This window comes from Budorcas taxicolor, chromosome 11 (assembly GCF_023091745.1).
Source record: "Budorcas taxicolor isolate Tak-1 chromosome 11, Takin1.1, whole genome shotgun sequence".
NCBI classification, from domain to species: domain Eukaryota; kingdom Metazoa; phylum Chordata; class Mammalia; order Artiodactyla; family Bovidae; genus Budorcas; species Budorcas taxicolor.
The window spans coordinates 164,447,622-164,459,680 of NC_068920.1; the positions used below are offsets into that span (position 1 = coordinate 164,447,622).

Here is a 12,059-nt window from a genome sequence, read left to right on the forward strand (position 1 = left end):
CGCACTGACCTCATGGGTCCTGAGGTCTGCGGAAACCAGGGGGCCCCGTCAGCGGGTGTAGCAGGCCCATGCCCCTGCGAGTCCCAGGGGAAATGCTGCCGTCGGGGGCTCACGGGCCGAAGGGGGAGCGGGCAGGTGGGACTCGGTCAGTAGCTCGCTGTGCAGGGCGCGCACCATTGCCCCGGGCTCTGTGGGACGGCTGCGGCGGGGGGAAGAAGGGAGTGCAGGGAGGGGGTAGTGAGTGTAAGTAAGCGAACCTCACCCCCGTCACTGCGGGGACTTCAGGGGGGCAGAGGTGGCCCAGCGGGGACCCGTGGTGAGTGCTCGTGGCATCACGGACGAGGGGGCCAAGGCGCTGCTCAAGGGCCAGATGGTGCCAGAGTCACCGGGCAGGGAGGTCCACGGCACGACCTTCCTGGTTCGACCCCCCCAGCCTCCGTTTCCCCGTCGGTAATCGGGGCTGTGGTGAGGTTCAGGAGAGACGTGTCCAGGGTGGGGGGCTCCCGGCCATGGCCAGGCACAGGTGGACCCGGTCACGGGCCGGCGTTCCCCGGGTTTGGGGCTCTTGGGCTGATCGCCTGCGGAGGCCGGGGGACCCGCCCCCACTGACATCAGATTCCATCTGTGAAATGAGGCAGATTTACTGCATCAGGGACTTTGACTTTCTCAGAAAACCCTGTAAACTCTCTCAGCTCACATCTCTGGGGGCAGACCAGTGTTGCAACCTGCTAAAGATCCCTGGCCCCTGCGTGGAGAGGCCGAGAGGGGCAGGGGGACGCTGGAGGCCAGTGGAGGGGGCTGTCCTGCTGACACTCTCAAGGCCCCGAGGGGCTGTGGCCCCTGGCATCTCCCACCAGAGCTGCCGTGAAGACCCCAAGGGGCGGATGGTAGACTCCCGCCCTCTGAGGGACACGCCCACAGAACAAGCCCGTGTGAAAACCCATCCAAGAACTTGGCAAGGGAAATGAGTTTTCAACACGTACGGGCGTTTGCAGGGGAGGGTGGGTGCTGGAAATGAAGGGGGCTTCACGCTGCGGAGAGGAGCTCGACTGGTCACGTGATCACTGCCACCACCCGGGGAGGGGGTGGGCAAGGTGGGGACAGGCCTGCCCAAGAGCCAGGTCAGCAGGAGCGTCCCAGGGCCTGGGGTGCACAGAGGCATCTCTGTCGGGCTGGGCCTGTATGTGGGTGTGGACGGCTGAGCCCCTGGCCTCCTCGCCCCCTGGTGCGGGGCCTGTGAGCCCGGGTGCTGAGCCGGGTGCCTTGGGATACAGAGACACTCTGGCCATATCCGCAGCCCCGGGACCGGGGCTTTCCAGGGAGACAGGAACTGTGCCGAGTGTGCCGGTTGCTCCGTCAAGGGGTACACCCCCTGCCCAGGGTCACGGCTGCCCCACGCAGGCCCTGAGCCTGTTTTTTTCCAGCAGCTTCATTTGGAGAGTGTGTATCCCTAGGTGATGTTGGTGGGAAAGGACACGGCTTCCAAAGCAGGAGACCTGAGAGCCTCGGGTTCCTTCCCTGGGTGGGAAGATGCCCTGGGGGAGGGCATGGCGGCTCACTCCAGAATTCTTGCCTAGACAGGGAAGCCGGGGGGGCTACCGTCCGTAGGGTCACAAAGAGTCAGACACGACTGAAGCGACATAGCGCAAGGATGTCAAGCTGCCAGTCGCAGGGAGAAAATATTTTCTTTGAATTGGATGAGATTTGAAATAGAAGTCATATTGTTTAATAGAAACGTGTAGCTTTGACTCACTGCTCTGACTTACGGTTCTCGTCTGCTGGAGCGTTTAAAGTGAGGGCCGGGACCCTCTGACACCCAAACAGGGAGAGGGCGGGGGAGAGGAGGGCTGTGCCGGCCGAGGGAGGGTGGGTTTGCAGAGGGCAGGCTCTGGCCTGGGTGCTGGGCGGGTCGTGCTGAGCCACGGGCGGGTGGGGCCCCTCGCCGGCTCTGCCTCCACGATGCTTCCTTGCTGTTACGGGCCCGGGGCTGGGACAGCAGCAGCCAGCTCACCCCGCATGCCCGCCCTCCACAGTGGCCAGTGGTGGGAAAGCAGAGTGGGTGTGGACCGAGCCCTGGGGTGCTGCAGCCAGGCAGTGGTCAGTGACGGTAACGGGGAGAGGCCCTCTGTGCACATTGGCAGACAGAGCTGGACATCGGGGCGGGGGCTGCAACTGGCACCTGATGAGGTGTGATGAGTGGACAAAGGGGCCAGTGGGCGGGCAGTGGCATGGGTGGGTGGGTGGATGGATAGATGAGTGGATCGGTGGGTTGATGGGTGGGTGGGTGGGTGGGTGGATGGGTGTTTGGGTTGATGGGTGGTTGGGTGGATTGATGTGTGGATGGGTGGGTGTTTGGGTGGATGGATGGGTAGATTAGTGGATGGGTGTGTTGATGGGTGGTTGGATGGGTGGGTGAATGGGTTAATGGGTGGGTGGGTGGGTAGGCAGGTGGGTGGGTGGGTGGATGGGTGGGTTGATGGGTGGTTGGTTGGATGGGTGGGTAGATGGGTGTTTGGGTTGATGGGTGGTTGGGTGGATTGATGTGTGGATGGGTGGGTGTTTGGGTGGATAGATGGATAGATGGGTGGATGGGTGGGTTGATGGGTGGGTGGGTGGGTGAATGGGTGGTTGGGTGGATGGGTGGTTGGGTGGATGGGTGGTTGGGTGGATGGATGTGTGGATGGGTGGGTGTTTGGGTGGATGGATGGGTAGATGAGTGGATGGGTGGGTTGATGGGTGGTTGGATGGGTGGGTGGATGGGTGTTTGGGTGGGTCGGTGGGTGGGTGGATGGGTGGGTGGGCTGATGGGTGGGTGGGCTGATGGGTGGTTGGGTGGATTGATGTGTGGATGGGTGGGTTGATGGGTGGGTTGATGGATGGGTGGGTGGGGGGGTGGGGGGGTGGGGGGATTGATGTGTGGATGGGTGGGTTGATGGATGGGTGGGTGGGGGGGTGGGGGGGTGGGGGGATGGGTGTGGATGGATGGGTGGGTGGGTGGGTGGATGGATGTTTGGGTGGGTGGGTGGGTGGCTTGGGTGAGGCAGCTCCCCGACAGGAGGTCTGGCCCTGAGGACCAGCTCTCAGGTGCCAGGCAGTTCTCCTGGGTGCCCAGCGGGCCCCCTCTGTGCCACTTGCTCACGGCTTCTCTCCTCTCCCAGGGTGACATCCAGCAGCTGCTCCTCGTCTCGGACCACCGGGCGGCTTACGATTACTGTGAGCATTACAGCCCTGACTGCGACACGGCCGTCCCCGACAAACCCCAGTCTCAGGACCCCAACCCAGACGAATACGTGAGTCCTGGTGGGGCTGTGGCCAGACCTTTGGGGGGCGGGGATGGAGGGACCCCCGTTTCAAGTAAACCCGCTGGGCGAGATGACAGTCGTTCCTGGGGACAAGGTGGATCCCTGACTCGCTCTACGAAGCGCTCTGTGCTCCAAAGCCACCGAGTCACGGAGCACGTTGGTCAAGAGCGTTTCACACAAGTTTCTGGGTCAGGAGAGCTGGAGCTGGGCTCAGCGCCGGGGCGGGCGCTGAGCGAGCGGGAACGCTGCAGGTGCCCTTGGGGACCGTCTGGAGCTTGCGGGACAGGAGGGGCTCAGTGCTGTCCCTGCACCGCGACGGGTGCTCTGACTCCCAGAGCAGCAGGGACTGTGAGGGCCAACCTGTCCTGGGAGCTCCCAGGTCGTGTCTGATGCCTCCATCTGCCCACCGGGACTGGGTGTCTGGGGCCAGCCCGCCCGTCCACCCGCTCCCACAGTCCAGCAGCACCCCAGCTGACTTGATTGTCAGTTCTTGGCACCATTTTCAAATCCTCTCTCCTCCCTGCTCAGGTTTGACTCCTGTTTCCTTTAAGTAAAATTCGGGCCTGCCGTTTACTTCTCCGCTGAGCGCCCCTTCTTTCACGAGCAGTCAGGAGACAAGGGGGCGCTCTGTGAAGCTCCGGGGTCTTGGCTCAGACGTGTCTTGGATTCAGTCACGAAGCCATGTCTGACTCTTTTCCACCCTCTGGACGAGAGCCCGCCAGGTTTCTCTGACCCTGAGGTTTTCCCAGGCGAGAGCACTGGAGCGGGTTGCCGTTTCCTCCTCAGGAGGTCTCCCCACATCCCGAGAAGTGGGTGGACAGTGCTCCCCTCTGGGTCCCTGCAGCCAAGGCCTCCCAGCCACCCCCAGGCTCCCGCCCATACAGAGGGCAGTACCCTCTGTGTCGTCCTCCGGGAAGTCCCTCCTGTGTGGTCTGGGCCTTCCGTGGAGGTCAGAGGGCCCCGGCTGGCAGTCCCGGCCCTCGGGCACTCAAGGCCAGACCATCTGGACCTTTCAGAGGGCATGGGGGCCTGTTTCCTCCCCAGGACTCCCCGAGGGGCTGACTCTGCTCCCCAGGAGCTGGGGGGCGCATCTGTCAGGCCCACAGGGTTGGCGCCTAGGGCAGGGCACAGCTTGTGGGGTCCGCTCTTACTGTCTGAGCCCGCAGGGGAGACACAGGCTGGCGTCCCGGTGGGGCAGGGGGCTCCAGCCCTCCTCACGCGACCCCGTTTGCTCTCAGTACCCAGATGGAGACAATGAAGGAGACACCTATTACTACGAGTACCCCTACTATGAGGACACGGACGACACGGGCAAGGACCCCGCCCCCACCAAGACGCCCGTGGAAGCTGCTCGGGAGACCACGGAGGTGCCCGAGGTCTGGTCCCCGGGGCCGTGGTGCGGGGTGGAGGGTGTCCCCGGGGGCTGTGGTGCGGGATGGAGGGTGTCCCCGGGGCCATGGTGCAGGGGTGGGGCATGGTCCCTGGGGGCCGTGGTGTGGGGTAGGGGTGGTCCCTGGGGGCCGTGGTGTGGGGTGGAGGGTGTCCCCAGGGGCTGTGGTGTGAGGTGGGGAGTGGTCCCCGGCGGCCGTGGTGCGGGATGGAGGGTGTCCCTGGGGGCCTTGGTGGGTTGGAGGGCGTGGCCAAGGTCTGGCCCCTGGGTCGAGGGAAGGGGATAAGGAGGCCTCGGTGAGAATGGGGGGCCGTGTGGTGATGTGTGGAGACCAGGCGTGGTGTGGGTAGGAGCTTGGCAGGAAAATGAGGGACCGGGGACCATATGCGCTTTGCCCACGGGGAGTGTGGGGCAGAGGGCTTCCCCCAGTGTGGAACGTGGGTATGATGGAACACGGCCCCCTCCCCACGGAGAGCCCGGGACACTGGCCTGTGTGGCTCTCAGGGTCTGGAAGCTCCTCTCCCTCCTATTTTTGGCTGCTGCATGACTTGCGGGATCCTAGTTCCCCCACCAGGGGTGGAACCCAGGCCCTCGGCAGTAGGAGCGTGGAGGCTTAACCACTGGACCGCCAGGGAACTCCCTGTTATCTTGCTCTTTAAGAAGTCGTGGGCGTTCTCCCTGTCCGGGCGTGTGATCGCAGGTTTAGCCATGCATAGCACGGCCCGGGGCTGGGCTGCCTCCCCTGGACCGAGGGGCCCCTGCGCCCCAGTCCACAGGGTCCAGCTGGCCGATGGGTCTTCCTCCCTTTCCAGCCTCGGAGGAAACCCCAGATCTGGTCCCACCGCGCTGGCCGCCCCCCTAACCCTGCGTGTCTGTGCCCGGCTCTCAGGAGCTGACCCAGCCCCCGACGGAAGCCCCTTCGGCGCCCAGCACCACGGAGGGCCCCGGGAAGGAGGAGGACCCCGGCATCGGCGACTATGACTACGTGCCCAGTGAGGACTACTACACGCCACCCCCTTACGAGGACTTCGGCTACGGCGAAGGCATCGAGAACCCGGATGAGAACCCCGACCAGCCCCCGGACCAGGGCGCCCGGGCCGAGGTTCCCACCAGCACGGTCCTCACCTCCAACGGCTCCAACGTAATTGCTCCCTGCGAGCGGGCTGGGCCCAGGGGCGGGGGCTGGACCCCTGGGCTCCTCCTCTGCCCCTCACTGCGCAGTCCCCGGGAGGCGGCCCTGTCCCCCTCCCCACCATACCTGGCGCTTGGCAGGCGGGCGTGTTAGATGCTCCCGGGGCCCCACGAGTTTAGAATCACCGACTGGCTGGGTGGATCTCAGCGCTGTCAGCGTCTGATCGGCAGGATGGGTAGGACGAACCCCGGCCTCCAGGGTTCAGGCGGCCATGGCTGAGGTCACGTGTGTTGGCAGCTGTGCTCTTGTCCGTGGCCTGGGAGGGGGACAGGCCCTTGAGCTGGGGGTCAGGCAAGCAGACGAGACACGACCCTACTTGAAATCTCCACCGGGGACTGACCTTGGACGGTGATGTCTTCGCCTCGAAAGAAGCCAGTGGTCTCACTCACAGCCTGGTGCCCGTGAGGCCCCCCCCCCAGGGTCGTTGCCAAGTTTCCAGGTTGAAGAGGGGTTTGGCGCGGCCAGGGCACATGCTTGGAAATAGCCACTGTGTGATGCTAAGTTCTGGATGGCCAGAGGGCACACACACGGGGCTGTGGCGGGCTCAGACCCCTCTGCCAGCAGGCAAGGGATTACGGACATGTTACCCCAAGGCCCTGGGCCTAAGGCGGAGCCCCTGGTGGCCGGGGCTCCCCAAGCGCACAGGACAGTCTGGCGCAGCATGGCTGTCCCTGTGCAGCTCTCGTTTGCCACGGGGTCGTAAGGGTTTGGGGCGAGTTTCCCCCCATGAGAGGGAGACAGTGCCTCCCAGTAAGTGAGCCGCCAGGCTCCCCGTGTCCTGTTAGCGGGGAGGCCACGGTCCTTCGCGCCTCCTGGCCGGGGGCCTGTGTCTCCTGCCCGTTACCTGTCTCCTGCCCGTTACCTGGCGTCCTTCCAGTGACCCCCTCTGCCCTCCCCCCAGCCGGCCCCGCCTCCGGAGGAGGGGATGGACGACCTGGAGGGAGAGTTCACGGAGGAAACCATCAAGAGCCTGGACGAGAGCTACTATGACCCGTACTACGACCCCACCGTCTCCCCATCGGAGATCGGGCCAGGCATGCCCGCCAATCAGGACACCATCTATGAAGGGGTGAGCGGCCGCGGAGGGCGCCTCCCTGGGCCTCGGGAGGGGACCCCCGCCTCGTCAGCCATCGGATCTGGTGTAACCTGAGCCTTTTTCCTCCTCCTCCCCTCTCTCTGCATCCCGTGAACCCCAGATCGGAGGGCCTCGGGGCGAGAAAGGTCAGAAAGGAGAACCCGCCATCATCGAACCGGTAAGACACTTTCTTCTTCTCTCTCTGGAACCAGCAGGGTTGGGTCAGGGGTCGCATCTTGGGAGCTTGTGGCGGGTTAGGTAGGATGGGGACCCTACTCTGCTCCCAGGGGACCCCTGAACCTCTGTGCCCCCGGGCCACTGTGAGGAGCCACGTGACCTCACGGATGCCGCATGCTGCTTTGAAAAATCCCTGGGCAGGAGAAGGTTCTGGACCTCGACTGGAGGGGGGTGTCTGCCGAGATTCAAATGGGTCAGGACCCTTGGTGCCGCGTACCCAAGATCCAGGCACATCACCCTGCCTGCAGGCCAGCTCGAGGAGGAGACTCGGCTCTGGGAGAGAGGGAGCCCCCTGACCCAGGAGGCCAGCTCGAGGAGGAGACTCGGCTCTGGGAGGGAGGGAGCCCCCCATGCGGGAGGGCAGAGGGGGTTAGCAGGTTGAGTGGGGACCTGGAGCCGCTGGTCCAGGGGGCGAGGACCCGTTCTCCCTCTAGCTGGTGAAACAGGCGAGCTTGGTTTTCAGCCCCCTCTAGGGGATTTAATAAAACAGCTCCACGCCCAAACTCCCATTGAATAAAACTGCCCTGTGCCCGGCAGTGGGGCCGGGGGCAAGTTGAGCAAAATGACTGTTGATAACGCCTTAACCTTGGGAAGAAGTTCCGCTTGCCCCTCGTGGGTTTGTGGGTGTTCGGGTGTTCGCAGGGTCCCACGTCCTCTGCCCTCAGGGAGCCATGCCTGGCTGGGAGCACCGGGGCCCACCCTGTAGCCTGAGGCCCTGGCCCTGACCCAGGGCGGGCAAGGAGCCAAGCGATGGGCAGGAGGGGCGCCCTGCAGCCGCATGTTGGGGGCCGGCAGGCTGCTCTGGACGCGGGAGCGGGGAGGACTTGGCTGCCAGGGTCCAGTCCTGACACTCCCTCTAAAAGCGGGAGGGTCACCAGCCTGGGGCCCGGGGCTTGGGCTTCCTCTGCCGCCAGCACCCAGGACGTCTGGTCCAGCCTGGTCCGGGGGCCGTCTGGATGCGCTCTGGCCCCATCATTCCCTCTAGCCCAGCCCCTAGCATGTTCAGAGTACCCGTGGGGCGAGGCCAGTCCCTCTGGGGACACCATGTAAGCAGTTGGAACATCTCGCCTGGAGCATCGCCGGCTGTCCTCAAGTCTTAGCTCCCCATAAACAGAGGACTGAGCCCGGGGAGACGGCAGACGTGGTCTTAGCACATCCCGGCCCGTGGCGGTCGGGGGGGCTGCTTGCTGTCTCCCACCTGCCCCAGCGACCTCCCTCCGGGGCATGTGACTCGCTGTCCACGGAGCTCTTGGAACCAGCTCCTGTCTCCATCCATCCATCTCAGGGGCGTTTCCCGCCAGAGCTGTTTCCCACTGAGAACCGGTACCCACTGTCATGGGTCAGCATTGCCAGGGGCTCCTTGAAAGGACAGGACTCCCCCAGGGTGGGGGGGACTCAGGTCAATGAGACCTGGTGCTCCAGGCTGCGCTGGGGCCTCAGGGACCCGGCGTCTCCCTGTCCAGTGGCCTGAGTCACCTGGTGAAGGCCCGTCGCAGGCACGTCCAGCCTCTTCCGTGGTTTAAGGAAGGTTTTCTGGGCCCTGGTGCTTAGCAGATGGACAGCCCGCCCTGAAGAGTTGTGTGGGGCTCGGTTAAGGCTGAGACCCCTGCCCTGGCGGGTGTGGACTGGGGCCTCTGCAGGAAGACCCCTCTCTTTGTGTCTTGGGAGCGCTCCTCGGTGGGGTGGTGGGGTGGTGGCCGCGGGTCCCTTCCCCGCTCCTGGGAAAGTGCAGGTTCCCCTCCGCCGGGCCCGCCCATCCCGCGGCCCCCAGCTCTCCCCAGGCCCACCACCCTCCCGTGAGGCCCCCTGCCGGGCTGGCTCCCTGAGAACAGAGGCGGTGTGTCCGTGGCGCAGCAGCCAGGGCTGTCTCCCTCAGTCGCGGCTCGGCTCTGAGCCCGCTCCGCCGCCGTGGTCAGAGGCGCCAGGGAGGCCAAGAGTGAGGAGGCGGCTGGAGGAGCTCCGTGTGCGTGCCTCGTGGGCACACAGCTCTGAGCGCACACCGGGTGACACCGGCTGCATCCTCCCGATGTCCGGGTGCCCCGGTGGGGAGGACGAGGCTTGGTCTGCAGGGGCCTGGTGTCCGACAGCGAGGCCCGGGGCAGAGGCCGCCGTGGACATGGGCTCGGCCGGGGGCGGGGCTGGAGGAGGGAGGGGGCGGGGCCCAGCGCCTCGGCCTGCGGCCCCTCCTTGTCTTGTCCCCCTGAACTCCTGGGCTGCCGTCTCCGCCCTCACTGCGCCCTCGGCCTGGGGTCACTGCCTCCTGGGCTGCCATCGCAGAGGCCTGCCTGGGCGCTGCCCGCGGGGACAGGAGGCCAGCAGTCGGGCTGGGGGCTGGCCCCCGCTCTGTCCTCTGGCTGGAGGACCTCAGAGCTCGGTCACCGCGGCCCCCCGCCACGGCCCCACAGCGGAGGCTGCTGCTCCAGACCCGTGTCCGGGCAGGGGGTGTGGACCCGGAGGCCTGGGCCTCGGTCCTGCAGGCCGGCCAGCCTGGAAGCCGTCCTCCGGGCTGGGTCTGGGGGGCCGGGCCCGCCTTTCGGGACGAGGAGGCCGTCCTGGGGCTCAGACGCTCTCCCTGTCTCTTTCAGGGCATGCTCCTGGAGGGGCCGCCCGGCCCCGAAGGCCCTGCGGTGAGTGTCCTGCCTCATTTCCCGTGACTTGTGGGGGGTCCTCGGGGGTGCAGGGAGGCCCCTTAACGCTCCTGGATGGAAATCAGGGGTGGACGCCCTGGGGTGGGCGCTCGCCCGGCTCCCTACGCCCACCCCCGCCCTCTCCTGGCAGGTGGCACCGCCCTGTGGCTGCGTCTTTAACTGCCTGATTTCGTGTTTAATTCTAGGGTCTCCCAGGACCTCCAGGAACGATGGGTCCCACAGGCCAAGTGGGTGACCCTGGAGAAAGGGTAAGCACAGCCCCTGGGACCTCGGGCCCTGTGGCCTCGTCCGGGCGGCAACCCCCGCGTGGGGGCCGGCCTCATCCTCACAGGCGCAGGTGACCACAATGCACCGACGTCCTTCCCCAAACTGCCCCAACCCGGTCACATCTCACGCCACCCCTTACTGCGCCCGCTGTCTTCTGACGTTTAGGGGCGGACCGTTGCCTGGCCCTGAGCTGGGGACAGCGACACCGGCAAGGAGCTGGGCCATGAACCCCTGGGGGCTCCGGGGGAGGGTGGTGCACGGTGCTGACCCTCCGGCCGGGCGTCAATGGGGCTCACACTCGGGTGCCCGGGGCTCCCGGGCCCGCGGTGCCCTCCCCCTCACTCCAGCTTCCTTGTTAGAAATCAAGCGACAGACGCTGGAGAGCTTGCTGAGGGTCTGAGGGGCCGACCCCGGCCGCCCTGGGTGGCTGCGGGGGAGACGCAGGCTGAGCCTGGACGCCGAGATTTTGCTCTGACACCTCGTGGGGGCTTGGGGGTACTGCAGCCCTGTGCCTCTCGTCCACCTTGACTTTTTCCTTCTCGTTTTTCCTGCTGGTCTAATGAACGCGGATGTGAGCATGGCCAGACTCAGCGCTGATAACCAGGTGCGGCTGCAGATTAGAGGCCCTGGGAGTGTGTCTGCGCCTGAGAGACGCCTGGCATGCGGCCCGGGGCGGAGCAGGGGCCTCTCGGTTTCGGGGAGGATGTGGCTGGGGTCTGCTTCCGAGGGCGTGTCTGGCTGTCAGGCGCTGGGGCTTTGGGGTGATGCTCCAGGTGGCGTGAGGTGCCGCCCACAGATGAAGCAGGGGGGCGCGTGGCCTGAGAGGGCAGCCAGGTCGGACTGTGCGCCAGACGGGCTCTCGCCGTGTTGCTTCCCTGAGCCCGTGGCTTGGGGGCCAGAGTAGGGGCCCTGGCTCGGGCTCTGTGGTGGCCAGAGTTGCGCCTGGCCTTCCCACGAGTCCATGCCGTTTCCTCCTCTGCTACAGCTGAATAAGTGAGACAAGCAGGTGAGGAGCCCGTCCTCCCCACCCAGGACCCGGGACAGGTCTGTGTGAGACGGGGTGACAGCCGTGTCCCCTCACAGAGCATCCTCGGATGGACCCAGGGGTGGGGCTAGGTTCAGACATCAGCGAGAGCAGACATCTCTCTTGAATGTGGGATGGGACGCCGTCCACCGGGGCCACGGATAGCACAGACCACATCTCCCGTCAGTCTCGGCCTTGCTTCGAGTGTCCGCCTGTCCACCTGGCGTGTTCCCCAAGCTCCACGGCGCTGGGCCCTGGGCTGGCACTGAGGACCTAAATGCTCCTGACACATCTAGGGGGCGGAGGCACCTGACCTGGAAGCTGGGCCTTTTAGAGCTGAGCTCTCTGGAGTTCGAGGCAGGGTCCAGGAGACGGGGACCAGGGTGGGGCGGGCAGACAGATCAGCTGCTCTACGGCTTGCTGTTCTTGGAGTTGGAAGGGAAGCCGCAGCCCCCCGGCCCTCCCGGGCCCCTTCCCAGGGGGATGGGCTGATTCCAGGAGCTGAGCACTGCCCACCCTCGGGGCCCAGTTCTCTTCCAAGGATCGCCCCTGCTCACAGCCGAGCACCCTCCCAATGCCCGGATCTCCTGGTTGTCTGCTCGTTAGCTGTGAAAGAGCACCGGACGCAGAGTCAGGACCCTGCGCTGCCCCCGCCAGCAGGGCGACCTCGGGGCCCCGTGGAGGAGACGAGAAGCTTTACCCTCTTAGGTTTCGTCCATGGGACGTGCAAACTAAACTGAACAAAGTCCTTAAGAGGAGAAAAGATAAATCATCTCATTAATGTTCCTAATTTCACACGCACAGAGGGCTTCGTAGAGAAGTGAAAACCTGAGTGGTTAGACTTGGGAACTTACATACCATTTTAACAAAAACCAATACACTATGGAGAAGTGATTACAAAATACGCGGTGGGAGGGGGCAGAA

General features: G+C 65.2%; 1 protein-coding gene across 2 annotated transcripts in view; it reads left to right on the forward strand.

Moving 5' to 3' along the window:
• COL5A1 (collagen type V alpha 1 chain) overlaps window positions 1-12,059 on the forward strand; it is a 142,077-nt gene that overhangs the window by 54,841 nt on the left and 75,177 nt on the right. For both annotated transcript variants that reach the window (XM_052648745.1, XM_052648746.1), the window contains exons 5-11: window positions 3,159-3,290; window positions 4,541-4,678; window positions 5,582-5,833; window positions 6,786-6,953; window positions 7,081-7,137; window positions 9,782-9,823; window positions 10,030-10,092. In XM_052648745.1, coding sequence (XP_052504705.1) covers window positions 3,159-3,290; window positions 4,541-4,678; window positions 5,582-5,833; window positions 6,786-6,953; window positions 7,081-7,137; window positions 9,782-9,823; window positions 10,030-10,092 — 852 coding nt within the window. The remainder of the gene's footprint in view (window positions 1-3,158; window positions 3,291-4,540; window positions 4,679-5,581; window positions 5,834-6,785; window positions 6,954-7,080; window positions 7,138-9,781; window positions 9,824-10,029; window positions 10,093-12,059) is intronic.